Raw genomic sequence first — 18,121 nt, 5'->3', positions numbered from 1 at the left:
GGTTGTCAGAGTGCATGATAGTCGTCCAACTGACGAGTCGGTCACAGATGAGGCAAGCGACACCACTAGGGCATCGGACACCCCCAGAGAACCTAACCTCATCCCGATGAACAGAAAGCCACTAAAACCTAGGAATCTTGGGAAGAGGACCAGTTGGACTCTCATGTCTCAATAACAAGAATAACGTTCCACAATGCCAATGACATCCATAAAAAGCTAGGTAATGACTAAAGAGTACCATTGCCATTCGAACAGCAAACAATCAAGCAATCACTGAGTCCTCCCACCCCATCGTAACCCTATAAGCGTCACTTGGACAGGAGAGCCAACCTGGTTTCCCAACCCGGTGGATGACTATCTCTGATAATCACCTTAAGGTTGCAGATAACAGCCCGTTTAACCTCAAGACAAGCTGCAGCAACTAAAGTTCGGGCATGTTTAAGCTCGGTAACTTATGATTTGGTGAGATGATCATCCAAATAGATTTTAGATGGAAGAGGACAGAATTTTCTACGAGCCCTTAGAACTCGCAGCCTATCTCATACATTAAGGAATCTAATAAAGAGTGTGGAATCATACCCTACCCATGCCCTATTTTTTGAAGGGTTAGATTTAGTGGCTAATCACACAAGTTGTCGAAAAGATACGTTGATATCATTCTTCAACCAACAACCATGCAGCACTACAATTGTTTATAATGTCTATTATGATTTAAACAATGTTAAAAGGCCCTATACCTCAATGGCTGCTATAAGAATATCAAAATAAATTGTTCATTTTTTACCTACCCTTAACAATACATGAATCTCAAAACCATTCCCCCTTTTGGGGACATCACTATGACATTGATCAAGGGGCAGCTTTTTTAACCTTCCTGCCCATCTAAAAAATCTACTTAGCTATCTCAATCAATGAGTACCATATGGGCTTAGTTGCATCTTCAACAACCTTCACCTCTTTTTACAACAAGGTATCATGCACTATCTTATAACCTAGGCCCTTGTATCATTTTGGTTCTTTATTAACTTCTTTCACCATTTCTTTCCAATATGGGAAAAATAGGATTGAAAGCCAACCGATTTGCACAAATACATCTTGCTACATGTTGGTCAATAATGTCTCAACTTTCCTTGGAATGAACTATCCAAAAGTTTCTTTGATCTTTTGACTACAGTTCGTTTTTCATTTTGAACATCAAGTGCACCACACTATGGGTGGTTTTCTACTACAATATCAAAAGCACAAGGAAGATGCATTACTTTATTTCTTTTTTCAACCAGCTGATTTAATTTGTGTGCTACTTCTTCTTTTGCTTGTGATTGTTCAATATATATTAACATTACCTCACCCAATATAAGTACACCATTATTTTAGGAGTTCCATGGAAATGGGCTTCCACCTGAAAATATGAACTAGAAATTGTTTCTCACATCTCTTGCATTTTCAAATGTATCCAACACCTCGTAGAGCCACTTGTATCATATCAACATATTTCTATCGAGGAGAGTGTGGATCTATTTTATGTTTAGATGGATCCAAACTATATCATAAGCTTTTAACATTAAAATTAATTAACTAAAACTTAATTGACTTACTATAAATATAAATATAAGTCCCTCAACACGAGCCAAACAAAAAATGTAGAAGCACGTTCCTAATCCTAAACATCACTGAAAAGAAGTAGCGTCACCTCTGCCAAGGGTAACAGCTCAAACCAGAGACCCTCAAAACACAACATTAGCCCCACACAGGTCGTGATGATGAGCTAACAATAACAACTCAATCAATGACACTAGCTATACATGGGACATTACAAGCCATATTAAATTCCTACTGATAGTAAACATTATTAATTATGAAATTAGAACTTGAGAAAAATATAAACAAGATATTAAAAAAGAGAAAGAAATTTGTGAAGCTAAGTGGTATTGTTGGCAGTATGTAGTTGTTGTTTATTTCACACACCATCTTTTTTCCACAACTATTTTTCAATTCTTGAATGATAGTTGTTCCACTAAAATAAGTAAAGATTCTAAATTATCCTTTTCCCACAAATTTAGATTTGAAACAGAAGATTCAAACAACTTAAATTTATGCAAAAAGTGTGGTTAAGAAGCTTCTTGCAAACATGGCGCAACTCCATTCACTTGTTTATTGCAACTCATTCCATTGATCCCTTTCCATAACCATTGCGACCCATTCCTACTGCTTCAAACTAAATATGCTAGTATGCTCGTATCACAGACAAAAAACCTATTTGTTGTTGCTTGGGGGAGTTCAACACATGAAATCTTTTATAATAGTCATTTGGGGTTCCGGGGCTGTTGTTTAGGGTTTCAGATGGCTCATCTACCTTGGAATCAATTTAGAAACATTGCATTAACCTTGAATTACCGAGATATGTCGTTTGATAATTCCACGAGACTTTGGTGTAATGTCCCAATTTTCGCCAGCATCGGAGTTTTAGGGATTAGCCTATTATTGTGATCCTCGTAGGCTAATCATTGTGGATAGAGGGTCTTCTGAGGCAGTGGCTTGGCTTGGGAGGGTCTTGTCTTCTCCACAATTCAGTAAGCTACAAGTTGGTCTTCGTTTGGCTTAGACTGGACTTTGTTTGGGCTTAGTTTTGTGTACTTAATATTTGTGGTAAGTGGGGTGTTGATTGAGATGGACCCTTTCGATTTTTGGAAAGTACACTTGGTCACATGGAGAAAGTATAGGTATGACTCCTATTTCAAACGGCATATTTAAATGATGAGTATTTTGAGAGTTATTATATTTTTAGTGGCCAAATTATTATTAAATTATTAAATGGCTTATTATAAAGTTATAATTTAACTTTATAATCTCACTTAAATTGAGGGTTCAGTTATCATTGGAAGGAGCCATTTTTAGTTAAGCCAAGTGAAGTGAAAGAATCTAATGGAAGCTTCTTGAGTGAAGTTACATTTTGGCAACAAAAAGGGCATCTGGAGGTTATAAATACAAGCTCATTTGTTGAGAAAAGCATGCTTAAATATTTATTTGTTTTTGCTGCCTTTGTGGCTTTCTGAGTTCTAATTTTCTGTGCCCTTGCTTAAGTGTAAGGGTTTGATTTGAGTGTTTGATTCTAGAGCTTCCTCTACTGTTTCTACTGTGGCTGAGGAGCTGATTGTCCATTGGTGAATTCAATGTCTTTTCATACTGTGCTTCATGTAGCTGAGAAGACAAGTCTTTGCTGAAGAGGTTTGATACATCCAATTCTGTGCTGAGGTATACAGGATTTGTTTGATTATTTTTGCCAACCAGATTACGGCATTTTCCTTTCTGTAATACTGTGACTTGCAAGACCAGTAAATCTGCATTTAGAGGTGTCAGTGTGTCTTGCAATTCTGGATACCAATTCTGTTGCTATTGGGCAAGTATTTAATTTGCATTCTGTGTGTATTGGCTGGGTATTTGTACTCCCAGATCTGTGGTGTGTGGTTCTCTGAGCTTCAAATGTCATAATTACATATTACTGGGCATTTGCTTAACCTGCAAATTGGGTCTTTTATGATTTTATCTATGTTTTCTTGGGAGCAGTTTCATTTGTATTTTCAGACATTACTATCTCTGTTTGGGGCATCCTGAATACTGAAATTTTGGGCAGCAAGTATCATTAATTGGTGTGCCTGGGCCTAGGCAGTACTTTCTCTTCCTTCCGATCTGTTCTGGACTGCCTGCTATCATTTCAACAGGTCTGGTGTGAGTATACAAGCTGGGCAGATTTCCTCCTTGCAAACAACAGTGGCTGTGTAGGGGAAATTACAAGTAAATGTATGCATTTTTCAGTCTACTGCAAGTTGCATTGTTTCTGGATTTTCTTGCATATTGAATAACAATTTGCTAGATCATGAGCAATTGTGATATACTAATAGTAATTATAGCATTGAAATAAAGTCATTAGAGGTGAACAATAATACAAGTGTTTAGTTGCAAGCTTGAGCATAATTTGATGGTTGACTTAGTTGCAAAAAAGTCTAGAAAATTTAGAAGGATCTTATTTCCAGTAGCAAGTGCCAGTTGGGGTTATTACATTTGGCTACTGAAAATAGAACCCTGCTAGATTTGCAGTCAAATCGCATCCATGTCCAATTCTGGACAAATTGTATCTGAAAAAGCTGGGGTTCCACCTGATTTGGCAATATAGTGTTTCTTTATCAAAAAATAAGCCCAAATTTTTTATGTTCTATTTTTTTATGAGAAAGAAAAGAAAAGGAGACATATTGTGACTCCTGTATTCATGAAATGTGTGACATCAGTATTTGGCTCACAAAGGTGACAACTATATTTACATTCATATCACAGACAATTTTATTATTTTTCTATTTAATCACACATTCCACTCAACACATCAAATTTATATCATGGAACTTGTCAAACAAGCAAAATATATTCCACAGTTTGTGTGAAGTACCGGCATCAACTGAACAGCATAAAGGCAACTTGCAAATGCCTCTAGAACAGCCTTAGCCCTACAAAATTCATCACAATAAATAAGAATGAGACTCATATTACTCCTTAATACAAAAGCCTATTAGTCTAAAATAGCATCAAAAGAATGTACGAAAATATCCCCAAAAAAGCTGTTTTCACTCGATAAAAGACTATCTATTACCCTTCATTGTGTTCATGAACGGACATGCCAGCCCAAGATAATGCTAGTAATGGATCTGCACATCTAGCACAATCAAATGCCTGCCTAGCTAGTTCCTTCTGGCCTTCAACTAAGTACAACTGTCCATAAATAATTTTTTAATTATAAACTAATACAGACAACGACCAGCACAAGCCACAATGTATGATGCAAACTCACATAAAAATACCTTTCCAAGTTGTGCCCATGCAAGAGCATGGGATCCATCAACCTGAAGGGCTCTAATAAATGAATGTTGCTGTATTGCTTTCTGTTTTGATAAACAGCCCATGGTTATCCAGGATTCAGCATTGTCGCCTTCAAGAATTAGCCCCCCTAATGCCATGACCTCTTGCAAACACCTGAATCAATTCATCAAAATGTATTTAGTTCATAAATATATTATGCATGGTATCAAAATAAAGAAATAGCTAGCATTTGAATTATTTACCAAACATTTTGGTCAGGCATTTCCTTATGATCAAAGCGATGTATTAATTCAATAGATTTAGCAATATCCTTGTACAAATTTGCCTGCCAAGGATTCAAGTGCAGTGCACATTCATAAGCATGCTTAGCACTAATTGCTGCTTGAAGACGATGCTGTTTCCAGGAACAAATAGAATACTCAAATGCCTCGCTCTCCTTTTTGAAGTCTACACCTTCCATTTCCCATGGCAAAGATTGAGAATAAGCAACCTATCAAAAGACAAGCAAGAACAAGTTCCTTATTTCTGTTGAAAATGATAATATTCTAAGAGGAAAAATAATAGGCAATCACCTACAATGCACAGCAACACAAACATAAACCTGCATCATCCCAATTCAAAATTCAAGACTGATTCAAACATAAATTATTGCACCCATTCCAAACAAGTTTTGAGCAAAGAAATAAACTTACAATCAGCTTCTTGTACTAACATATATATCAAATAATAAACTGAAGTATTTCACCTACAATGCACTGTGACACATACAAAAATCTGCATCGTGCCAATTCAAAACTCAAAACTGATTCAAACATGAAATACTGCACCCCATTCCAAACTAAGTTTTAAGTATAGAACAAACTTACAATTAACTGCTTGCACTAACATAAGTATCAAATAATAAACTGAAATGTTTCATTCTGTCCTAGCACCCAAAAATGTGATATATGGATACCTGTAACATGCACGTGTGTGTCTGTGCATGAAATCTCCTCACCAAGAATTTTCTTCCAAACTTGCAATAATTCTAATTTCTCATATTAGTTGCAAACATTATCAGCACTTCACATGCAATCTATTCTGATAAAAATCTGGTTGCAATCACTTAGAACAGTTGTATCTGATATTCTAGATAATTTATTACTATCAACTCATACCAAAACCAATGGAATAGCTAAAACATTTTGTCAAACATTTGGCAAACTAAAGGAGATGGAAACAATAAAAAATGAATAAATAACTGCTGATCCAGAAACTCGAATTTATAATATGCAAACGCTTATTTCCCTAACCTTCAAGTGAAACCAAATACAATTGCAACGATGGATGCTGAGTAAGCAAAACAGAGTCTAGATTGAACAGAGCTCAGGGACATCAAAGAAAATAGTTGACAACTATAATTTGGTGTTCATAAACAAGGATTGCTGGCAATAAACTTGATATTCGTAGATAATATTGAAATGAAGCTTCCAGCAGAAGTGGACTATTGTGATGAAATTCCTTCCTTAAGAAATATTTTATTTGCCTACGAAACTTCTACAAAGTTGTTGTCTATATAATTCCATGTACCCACAAAGATATTAAATGCAGAAAAATCTTTCTTTCCATACAGATCCAGTGTGAATCCACCATGATATATTTCCTTCATTCGTCCAAAATTGTAATACAGAATGGAACACACAGTGTCGGGCTAAGGAAGATCTTTCACTCCCAAAACCACACTTTGTCATAGGGTTTTCGACCTAGGGCTATTGTTCAACAAACCTGCTCAACCTTCACTCTAGGGTTTCAAAAACATGCAAGATAATAAGAATCAAATGAGTCTCCTCAACCTCCTTCTATAACCTTTGTTGAAAATTCTGAAGACTATATTTAAGAAATCACTTGTTAAATAATTATCCTTTTGCACCATGTAAGTGACTATAAACCAATTAAACATGAGATAGTTTAGAGTAGATAGGAATACAGATTATGAGTAGATAGTTTTGATTCTAGAGTAGAAAAAAATATAGATGAAATATGAGGATGGAGAGGGAGGGAGAGAGGGAGGGGTAAAGAGAGAGATGGCAAGAGAATAAAAATATGGAAATTATTATATTAATATTTTTGAAAAAATTGCATAATTTAAAAATATTTTTCATTAACATTAAAATCACAATATACTTGATTAAAATATTTAAAGATATTTAAAATAAAATAAAAACTGTTAGAAAGATAGAAGTAAATTCTTAATCATTTTCGAATTTTAAAAACAAAAAATCTCAAATTTTGTTTGCTATTTTATTGATAATTGTATTGTATTGTATGCATTTATACTTTATAGTGCATTGTGCAAGTATAAAAGAATTTTAAAATTTTAATTTTAATTTTAACATTAAAAATTAGCATAAATTAAAATATATAGAGAAATTATAAAATGTAAATCTTTTTTAAAATTTTATTATTTAAAAACTGAAAAATTATATTTATTTATGTTTTTACTTTAATAAAAAATATATTAATGATATTTTTTCAGATTAGGAAATATATATATATATATATATATATATATATATATATATATATATATATATATATATATATATATATATATATATATATATATATATATATATATAAAGAGTTATATGTTTAAAATTTTATATAAAAAGAGATAAATTAATTTCATATATTTATACATTTGTTTAAGTATAATGTTAATAATTGAAAAGATTTAAATTTAATAATATAAAAACATTGTAAGGGTATTGAAATAAATTTTGAAGAATAATCACTAGGATTTATGATCTGGGTTGGAGGTGAAGGCTCTGCAACTTCGGTCCGTAGAGCGCTCGACTTAATTCTTGGTACAGGGCATTTATGGCCTCAGCCTCGCCCGGGAGAACAACTTGTATTCAACAATTAATCCCGGCTGCGTTTAATAAGCCCCACAATGACCATTCTTTTGCATTTGCATCCCATTCGACAATGTTGAAAAGGAGAGGCAACCAACATGGCAAACAAGCTTTACAAGGATTCCCAACCATCCCAGTCAAAGCCAAATTTACCAGAAGCATCAAGCATGAAGCCTTAGAAAGAAATAGAGGTAAGGATTTACCGTTGCCCAAATTTGTTATTAAACCTAATGAACATATGAAACTAGAGATTAACAAGGAAAACAACAAATTGAAGAACACGGCGATCTTTTTTGCTGCCATGAATCCATTTAATTTTCCATCAAGGAATTTTTTTAAATGATTGGTTCCATAAAGTTTTGGGAAAGAAATTAGACAATCCTTTTACTTTTTGTTATATGCTTTAGAAGGGGTTGTTTGTTTTGGTTTTCTGTAACCCTGCATCGCAAAAATAAGTGGTGGAAAAACAATTTTGGAGGGTTGGAAGCATCAAGTTTAAAGCCTTACCATGGACCCTCAAATCCACCAATGATGAGGTTCTTGCCCTTGCTGGCCCTAGGTGGATTACTATCAAAAATCTCCTGCTATATACTTGGAATTTTGTACCTCAACTGCTAGAACCTATTAGAAGGGTTCTTAAGGTTGACCACTCTAACACCTTAATCCCCAATGTAGATATCAGAGTGCTTATATCCATTACCCTGGTGTGGACAGCCCAAATAGCATCTACCTTGACCTTGAAGAATCTTCCATTATATGCCCTATTATCTATATGGGCAGCCTCAAAGTTTGCTATCTTCGCAAAAAATGACACAAAAGGAAAGATTACTCGTTAATACCTAAGAAACCCAACCGTAAGAGGGGCACAGACGCTTCGGGTCATTTCCCTAAGTTAAAGTTTGTTATTGTGTCAAGACCAAGTAAGCAAATCTTTGTAGACCCCAATGCATCCCTTTGGTTGAAAGATGCAAATAATATTAGAGTTTCCCTTGACATTCTGAAAGATAAGTTTGTTAAACCTACTTTTGGGTTGGAATCAACAGTTCCCTCTTCTCCCTTGAAAGAGTTGGAATTTCTACCTGAGGTGCATACAATAGGCTTTGGGCTAGATACTACCCCTCCTGCCGTTAAGGCCCACCCTTTCAATGCCCAACAGCTAGCATTAAAAACTCTCAATGAGAGGGCTACGAGACTCAAGAAAGCTGATCTGAACCCAAAGAAGAAATCCTTCTCCATCCTCATTCAGGGCAGCCAGAAGGCTACATCCCCTGTTCCTATTACCCCCATTGAGGTCAATAACTCTAAGGAGGAGCATGATCTTGCACCCCCAAACAATCTTGTTTTGGATTGTCTTAGTAAAGAAGAAAGGCTACATGATTTCTCCGTGGTTGTATTTCCTGCAGCATCAGATATGCATTGTGATATTGATTGTAAGACCAACTCTGATATTGTTTGCCAGAATCTCGTTCTAGCAGTTGATGGGGTAATCCTAAGGAATGTGAGATGTCGTCTCCTAGCTCCCAAGGAAATAGCGGTGGGGAAGGCTCTACTGCTGAATCCAATCTTGCTGAAGATACTTTTGTGGTCAATGCTATTATGGTCAAGAAGAAGAGGAAACCCAAGAAGCATGAGCCTTTAATGTTGGATAATGGGGAAGTGATCAGGAAAAAACCAGGAAGGCCTCCCTTGCCTAATGGTAACACTAAGCGATACAAGGTGGCCATAACTAAAATGCCTGAGTGCTTCAAAGGATTCCAATCCCCCATGGAAATTAACAAATAGATTTTCTCATGGAATTTCTAAAACTAACTTCTTGGAATGTCAAAGGATTGGAAACCTCAAACAAGAAATATATTGTTAAGAGGTTCCTTAGATGGACCAAGGATATTGACATCATTTTGTTGCAAGAAGTAAAGTATGTTGGTTTTGCATTAGAAATTTCCCTTAAGTGCATCTAGAAAGATGCAATCTCAGTGTCTACCAATCACATGCAAGGAAAAGGTGGTACATCTGTTCTAATTGGGCTCAAATGGAGAAAGTGCATTGATAAAAAAGGCAATTCCCCTTGCATAGAGCTGCATCGGTCTCTTTTAAATCAAGAGAGATTGAATTTGGAATTTGCTCTATCTATGCCCCTAAAGCATACTGATAGAATCAACCTATGGCAATGACTCTCCAGTCTGTCTAACATCCCCTGAATCCTAGCAGGTGATTTTAACATGGTGGAGAGGGCGCAGGATAAAGTAGGTGGGCTGAAATTGGAACGGAAGGGCAATGAACAATATTTTTGGAACAGACTTTTATCTAAGCTTAATCTTATTGACCCTTTAGCTGGTCTCAAGAATCAATCAAAAGGTATCTGGTTCACATGGTCTAATTTTCAGAAAGGTGATAAAACGATCTATTCAAGACTAGATAGCGTCTATTTTGACAAGAATGTGTTTAGTTGCTCTAAACCCTCAGATGATAATCATGTTAAAGTTCTGCCCTTCTATCTCTCTGACTATCACCCCATTCTTGTTGATATCATCAATCTGGGCTCCTCCATTCCTAATCTTACGAAGAACGCTAATGCATTAGTTTTAAATTCTTCCCTCCTTGATGACTATGAAGTGCAAGCTGCTGTTAAGATTATACATTGGTACAACTCTTCCATTTGCCAGCATGAGAACCTCATTTCTAGTTGGAATCAGACAGTGACCTCTTGGCAAAATTTGATTAAAGTTGTGGGTAAAAAGAAAACCAAGGATAGTAGAGTACAAGAATTGTCCCTCCTTAACTCTCTTCAAGGTGTTGAAGTTTCTATTCAAGCCCTTCCCTCCTAGCTGCGGAACTTGTTGCTAAGGCTAAGCAAGACCTCAGAGTAATCCACTCCAAAAAGATCCAAGGGGCCAGAATTAGATCAAGAGTCAATTGGCTTAAGATGGGTGATAGAGGCTCTAAATTTTTCTTCATGTTACTAAAACTCAAGGAGGCAAAGGATGAGATGGAATGTGTATGTGATAATGGCTTTACCATTTCTGATCCAGAGAGCATCCTTAATACTTTTGCGTAGCATTATAAGAGATGGTTCTCTTCTTAAGATATTGGTTGCGGAATGAAGGAAGCTAGGAACAAAATTTGCACTATCATTCCTAGAAGGTGGTCAGTTCAAGACTCCTTGCACCTTGAAGTCCCCATCTCTGTCACAGAAATCAGCTATGCTATCTCTCTCATGAGTAGGGATAAGGCCCCTGGCCCAGATGGTATTCCTGTAGAATTATTCAAATCTAATACCCAATGGATTAGTCTAGTGTTGAAGGATGACTTTGACTTTGCTTTGAATCAAGGTTCTTTAGGCCAAGAGATTAATTCAGGGGTGATTAAGTTGATTCATAAAGGAGGTGACAAAACGCTCGTCAAGAATTGGAGACTAATCACACTTCTCAATGTGGTTTACAAAATTCTTGCCAAGATTCTAGCTATAAGAGTTGGGAATATTCTTCCCAAGATTAGCAACCCTACCCAAACAGGCTTTGTGAAAGGGAGATACATCCTAGAGAACCTCATCCCCTGTTGGGAGACATTGGATTAGTCAAAAAACTCAAATCAAAATGTGGCGATGTTGCTTATTGACTATGAGAATGCATATGATAGGGTGGAATGGGGTTTTATTTTAATGATGCTTGAAGCTCTTGGGTTCCCTACCGTTTCTCCCACATGGTTGGAACTCTAATGAAGAACATCGGACCTACTGTTGAGGTCAATGGGAACAGATCAGAATTTTTTTTCTCTTTCCAGATCGATTAGACAGGGCTACCCTTTTGCTCCAACATTATTTGTTATAGCTGTTGATTCCCTTCACTATCTTCTTAGCGATTCCTCTCTTTCCCCTTGAGTCCAAGGCCCTAAACTCCCAAACGAGAAAGAGATCTCTAATGTACAGTTTGCAGACAATACAGCTATTTTTTTGTTTTAGAAGAGCAAAACATGGAACATTTGATGATCAAGTTAGACTTATTTTGTCTTGTATCAGAAAGAAAAATCTCCATATCCAAATCCTACTTGGTAGGTTGGGACTTGTCTCCTCCTACATGGTGCAGGAAATTTGGCATTGCTTGGGGGGGCCTTCTCATGTTGTAAGATATTTGGGAATACCTTTTGCTGTTAACCCTAACATTAATGACGTGTAGTTGGATCAGAGATAAAATCACTACTAAGCTCAATAAGTGGAACTCTTTTTACCTCTCTTTTGCTGGAAGGGTGCAAGTATGTCAGAAAATCCTTTCTTCTTACTCAGTTGATTTCTCTTCAGCCTAGTTGTTTAATGTCAATCAGTTTGAGTTCCCGCAGAAGATTATCAAATACTACCTTTTGTCAAATGGGAAAGGAGCCAAGAAAACCCATGCAGTTAGATGGGATTGGTGCACGAAAAATAAAGAGCTTAGCAGTCTGGGTTTGAAGGACCTTAGACAGCAAGGAATAGCATTGGGGGTTAAATGGATTGCAAAAGCTGTCCAAGGGGAGGAGCCTTGGAAAGTCCTCATTCGACATAACTTAAGTACTGAGCATCCTTGTGGAGCCAAATTCTAGAGTAAGCTGGATGCTATGGAATTTTTGGCATTGGAAAGGAAAACTTTGGTGGGAGGCTCTAATGTTTTCAAATCTCCGTGGAAAAGTTGGGCATATGTTAGACCAGTATTTGGTAAGATGCTGAGATAAGAGGAAGATAATATATGGTGTGGCCAAGATTCTAGCTATAAGAGTTGGGAATATTCTTCCCAAGATTATCAGCCCTACCCAAACAGGTTTTGTGAAAGGGAGATACATCCTAGAGAACCTCATCCCCTATTGGGAGACATTAGATTGGTCAAAAATCTTAAATCAAAATGTGGGATGTTGCTTATTGACTATGAGAATGCATATGATAGGGTGGAATGAGGTTTTATTTTATCGATGCTTGAAGCCCTTGGGTTCCCTACAGGTTTCTTCCATATGGTTGGAACTCTAATGAAGGGCGTCAGAGCTACTGTTGAGGTCAATAGGAACAGATCAGAATTTTTTTCTCTTTCCGTATCGATTAGACAAGGCTACCCTTTTGCTCCAACATTATTTGTTATAGCTGTTGAGTCCCTTCACTATCTTCTTAGGGATTCCTCTCTTTCCCCTAGAGTCCAGGGCCCTAAACTCCCAAATAAGAAAGAGATCTGTAATGTATAGTGTGCAGACAATACAACTATTCTTTTTGTTTTAGAAGAGAAAAACACGGAACATTTGATGATCAAGTTAGACTTATTTTGTCTTGCATCAGAAAGCAAAATCTCCATATCCAAATCCTGCTTGTTAGGTTGGGACTTGTCTTCTCCTACATGGTGCAGGAAATTTGGCATTGCTTGGGGGGAGGCTTCTCATGTTGTAAGATACCTGGGAATACCTTTTACTGTTAACCCTAATATTAATGATATGTGTAGTTGGATCAAAGATAAAATCACTACTAAGCTCAATGAGTGGAACTCTTTTTACCTCTCTTTTGCTGGAAGGGTGCAAGTATGTCAAAAAATCCTTTCCTTTTACTCAGTTGATTTCTCTTCAGCCTAGTTGTTTAATGTTAATCAGTTTGAGTTCCTGCAGAAGATTATCAAATACTACCTTTGGTCAGACGGAAATGAGCCAAGAAAACCCATGCAGTTAGATGGGATTGGTGCACGAAAAATAAAGAGCTTGGTGGTCTGGGTTTGAAGGAGCTTAGACAGCAAGGAATAGCATTGGGGGTTAAATGGATTGCAAAAGCTGTCCAAAGGGAGAAGCTTTCCAAAGTCCTCCTTCGACATAACTTAAGCACTGGACATCCCTGTGGAGCCAAATTCTAGAGTAAGCTGGATGCTCTGGATTTTTTGCCATTGGAAAGGAAAACTCTAGTGGGAGGCTCCAATGTTTTCAAATCTCTGTGGAAACGTTGGGCATATGTTAGACCAGTATTTGGTAAGATATTGAGATCAGAGGAAGGTAATGTATGGTGTGGCAAATGATCATTCTGGTGGAATTTGAAAAACAACTCTAAACCACTGGCTCTTGCCCAGGGATGCTCCACTAAGAAGTGGGCCAAGGCAGAAATCTGTACATTTAATGCTATTCTTTGTCGTGGTAGGCTGATCCAGTGGGATGAGATCAGAGATCCTTATTCCCTCTTTCCAATGGAGGACTTATTGCCTTGTTAAGAAAGCTCTAGATGATGCCGGTGTCAGCCCCCTTTGTTGCTCTTCCGCCTCATGTTTTTTCTAGTTGTGCTAGCTAGACTCTACCCCTATTGATCTTGTTAAATCCAAGTATGTTTACTCCTTGTTTTCAGCCAGCCCTGTTATCTTTGACCACCTTAATTCGTGTTGGAGCCTTTCCCTTGCCCATGCTGATTGGTGAAAAATCTTGTCGAGTCTTTGGTCCCGACCCATTAAACCCAACGTCTCTTGTTTATTGTGGAGGTTATTGCTGCATAAGTTGCCCTTCAAAAAACTGCAAGGGGAGCCAAATATCTGTTCCATTTGCAGACAGCCTGAATCCGTCTCTCATGTTCTTTTTAATTGCTTCTTTGATAAGGAGATATGGAGTCTATTTGGTCTCAAGTCGATGGCAATTTTTCTGCTGATAATATCATTTTTGGCAAAATCAGTGGTAGCAATAAATGATCTATAATGTTCTGGTCTATTATTTCCTCTGTCATTCTTTGGTTCCTATGGAAGTATAGGAATAATGAAATCTTTCAGGGTAAAGGTAGATTGGAGTCTGTTTGGTCTCAGGTTGATGGCAACTTTTCTGTTGATAATATCATTTTTGGTAAAATCAGTGGTAAAAATAAATGGTCTATCATGTTCTGGTCTATTATTTCCTTTGACTATGGAAGTATAGGAATAATGACATCTTTCAGGGTAAAGGTAGATGCCTTAGTGAGTCTCTGAGGAGACTCATATTTGTTGATGTTGCCTTGCAGGTCACTGCTGTCTTCAAGATAAAAGAAAATCAGTTACTTCAGCTGCTGAAGGATGGGAAATGCATACTGGAAAAGAAAGAACTTGCCCATGGATACACTACCAAAAAAGATATTGATGACTTCAATATTCCACTAGCACACTTCATCCAGAAGCTTAAAGAGGAAGGAAACTAGAAGAGAAAAGCGGAGGAGGAAGATGTGCCATTTTATATGCCCTCTCCAGTCTGCTTCCCTACTCTGGAGTCTAGCGAGGAGGAGGAAGATTAGGATATTGCAGTGTTCTAGTTCTCTGCTGTTTCAATTTTTGATACATCTGTCTTTGTATCTCTATATAGTCTTAATATTTCCTGTCTATTTCCTACTGTGGTGTTGTAACTGTCGATATGGGACATTGTCTTTTTTAAGTCCCCTAATTTTGTATAAACTCTCTCATTATTTCTTGATACGCAATAGTAAATAAATTTTGTAGAGAAGAAAATATGATTTTAAAAACCCCCAGTCAATGGGGCTGCATAGAACGTGAAACTATTGATCATGTCGAAAGCAAATGAAATGAGAAGAATGACAGCTACTATAATGTTGACAGTATGCCCACACATTCAATGTCCAAAAATTCGACAGAGATTTTTATATTTGCAAAGTATGTTCAATAAACTTGTTTGTTTGTTTGTTTTGAGCGAAACCTGGATTATTTATTATTATTCTTAAGATTAATTATTATTGTGTTAATCTTGAGTTAGATTTGAACCCAACATCTCCCCAATGAGAGGCTCGCAATAAATACCGTTGTGTTGTAGGCTCTTGCCTTCAATTAATTTGTTTGTAACAAAAGTAAATTAATTTTTTTTTTTTTCCTCACTGTTATTTCTAACAGCCAATTGGAGAGCAAAGAAATAATTTTGCTTCAATTAGTTAATAGCAAAAACTATTCCAACTATACAAAATTCATACAATTTTAAAAATACTTTACAGGATTGGCTGATGGTAAAAGATTATTGTATCGCATAAATATTCTGCCAGCAGCAGGAACTAATAATTAATATAAATTGTCTTTTAATTTTGTTTTTTTACTAAGTTACCCTAAGTTTTCAGATGGGGGATGGGGATGGGGAAATGGGTTTCCAGGACAGATTTTTTTTTAAAGTGTAGGGTACGGTGGGATAAAAACTAAGGAAAATTAAAAACATATAGGAAAATTTCAAATATATTCATATCATAACATTTATAGATCTAAAATCATTCAACATAGACATCTAAATTATACATAGCAATACAGTTGAAATTTTTAGCTATTATTGCATATAAATTACTAAGAAAGCTACAAATAATCTGCGCCACCCTAGCTAAAAGAAATACAAGAGAGTTTTATGAGCTACCACTGTTTGTGAAATAAGCATGCAGAGATTTAAAGCCTGTTTAGCCTGGAAAAGCAGACAAACCCAAAGATAATATAAACTCTGATTTAACTTTTCACATAGATCTCTGTAATAGCATACATATACAACTGCACTAATTAGTATGCCAAACCCCACATTCACAGTTAACCACAAAGTTTATTTTAATGCAGTTTGTGTCAGATTGCCCTTTGTATAAAGGGTCAGCAAAATAAATAGAGTTATGGCACAAAACTATGAGGGTTTTATTATGTTCTGAAATAAGTTATAACTTAGTGTTGTGAGGTTTTCACACCATTGCCCCATTGCAAATGGGATCCCCATCTTTGTGCAGGTAGGTCTAGGTGGTAGAGCAATTTTGGTGGCAATCCGACATTTTGTAGGCCTTCCCAAAATACCGAGTGTGAAAATTGAGCGAAAATGAAATATTTGGCTAAGTATCAAAATTTGGCAAAAAATGATGAAATTTGGCTGTGGAAAGTGAGAAATTAAAATTAAAATTTGAGCCAAAGACCTGAAAAATTGCCTAAATAAATCACCATAAAAGGAAAATCATTGCTAAAATTAAAATAATATTTCTACTTTTTGTGTTGGATTCCACCTCCCCAAGTGGCATTGATGCGTAGAGAATTGGATTCCACCTTCTCATCTGACAATTGACACATAAGAAGTGGACTCCACCTTCTCAATTGGCAAGTTTGCCACGTCAAGAAGTTCGTTCCACCTCCCCTTGTGGCGAAGGGAAGAAACTAAGTCTTATTCGATGATGAAGCAACTTAAAAGCAGGGATTTGATGAAGAGAGGAAAACACAATGCAAGGGGAAGAGGATGGGAAAATTTCAACCGATCATTAAGCCCTTTTCCATCTAATGTGGGACTTCTATAGTTAAATCAAGTCTGAACTCGATGCAAATGAGGTCTAGTCAGGTCATGATTCGATAGGAATAGGCCTAAATTGAGCCCCAAAAGCTGATGTATGGGCCTTATAAGCCCTACATCTGATAAGTTAAAGCTTTGATGTGGTGTGTGGGCCACAAACCATCTAAATCTGGGCTCAAAGTTCTAAACAAAGCCCCCGCAACATAGTGTGGGAGTCTAGTCTACTTAGACCAGACATTAATTTGATCACCATTGGCTGGATGAGGCCATGAAAGGAAATGTATCAGCCCCCTTAGGCTGGTGTATGGTCTCAACGAGGTAATGTGTAACCTAAAGAGGAGGGATGAGTCCCTAAAGACAATGAAAATCAGCCCCCAGCCATAGCATGTGGACTTGGTCTCATTAGACCAGGCCTATATTCAAATGAAACTGGGCTTGAATATAGTCTCAATACCTACCATGCAGCTCAATTTTGGCCAAGACCTATAAGGTAGTGTCTAGCAAGCCCTCTAAGACAAATGTGTGGCCTTGGGCTTTTAAATCAGACCCAAACAAACTTAGATCTGGACCTAAACTCGATACAAATCAAAGAACCAATTACATAGAACCTGCCCTAAATCTGAGAGATTAAACCAGACGTGCGGTCCTATCATTAAACGTGTGGGCTGCAAGTTAACAGGCCAGGCCTAAACATTAAGTGTGTGGACCTCTATCAGGCCCTATTTCATCAATATTCAAAATTCAAGGACCTAAACCAAATGTGTGGCCAAACTCCTAGTGTGCGGTACCAAATATTAAAATATAAGCCCCAATGAAACATATGACCTAGATCAGGTCTCATAAAATTCAAGGGCCCCTTTTGACATAGAATGTGTGGCCTAGTTAGGCCCTAAATCAATTAAGACTCAGACCCAATTTATGCACCCAGGCTCAATTCAAATATTTTTTATCACAAGGCCCAAATGTGTGGGCTCTAAGCTCTAGGCATAGATACTAAATGAAGTCTGTTTGCTGGAAAAGGCTCAAAGATCAATGTTTTTTTGAACGCAGGGATTGAAGTTAAATGCAGATCCAAATCCAAAAGTCTTGAATAGATAAAAATGGGATTAAATTATAATTGCACT

General features: G+C 36.8%; 1 protein-coding gene across 3 annotated transcripts in view; it reads right to left on the bottom strand.

The window, feature by feature from the left end:
* Positions 1-18,121, bottom strand: part of LOC149529210 (Tetratricopeptide repeat (TPR)-like superfamily protein) — a 185,194-nt gene that overhangs the window by 46,084 nt on the left and 120,989 nt on the right. For all 3 annotated transcript variants that reach the window (XM_089811601.1, XM_089811602.1, XM_089811603.1), the window contains 4 exons: positions 5,109-5,356; positions 4,848-5,019; positions 4,640-4,758; positions 4,439-4,496 (listed from right to left, as the gene is read on the bottom strand). In XM_089811601.1, coding sequence (XP_089667727.1) covers positions 4,439-4,496; positions 4,640-4,758; positions 4,848-5,019; positions 5,109-5,356 — 597 coding nt within the window. The remainder of the gene's footprint in view (positions 1-4,438; positions 4,497-4,639; positions 4,759-4,847; positions 5,020-5,108; positions 5,357-18,121) is intronic.

This window comes from Cupressus sempervirens, chromosome 11 (assembly GCF_028749045.1).
Source record: "Cupressus sempervirens isolate cs-2001-9-10 chromosome 11, ASM2874904v1, whole genome shotgun sequence".
In the NCBI taxonomy this organism is placed as follows: domain Eukaryota; kingdom Viridiplantae; phylum Streptophyta; class Pinopsida; order Cupressales; family Cupressaceae; genus Cupressus; species Cupressus sempervirens.
Note: the sequence above shows the minus strand (reverse complement) of the source record. Positions and strands in the feature narration are given on the sequence as shown.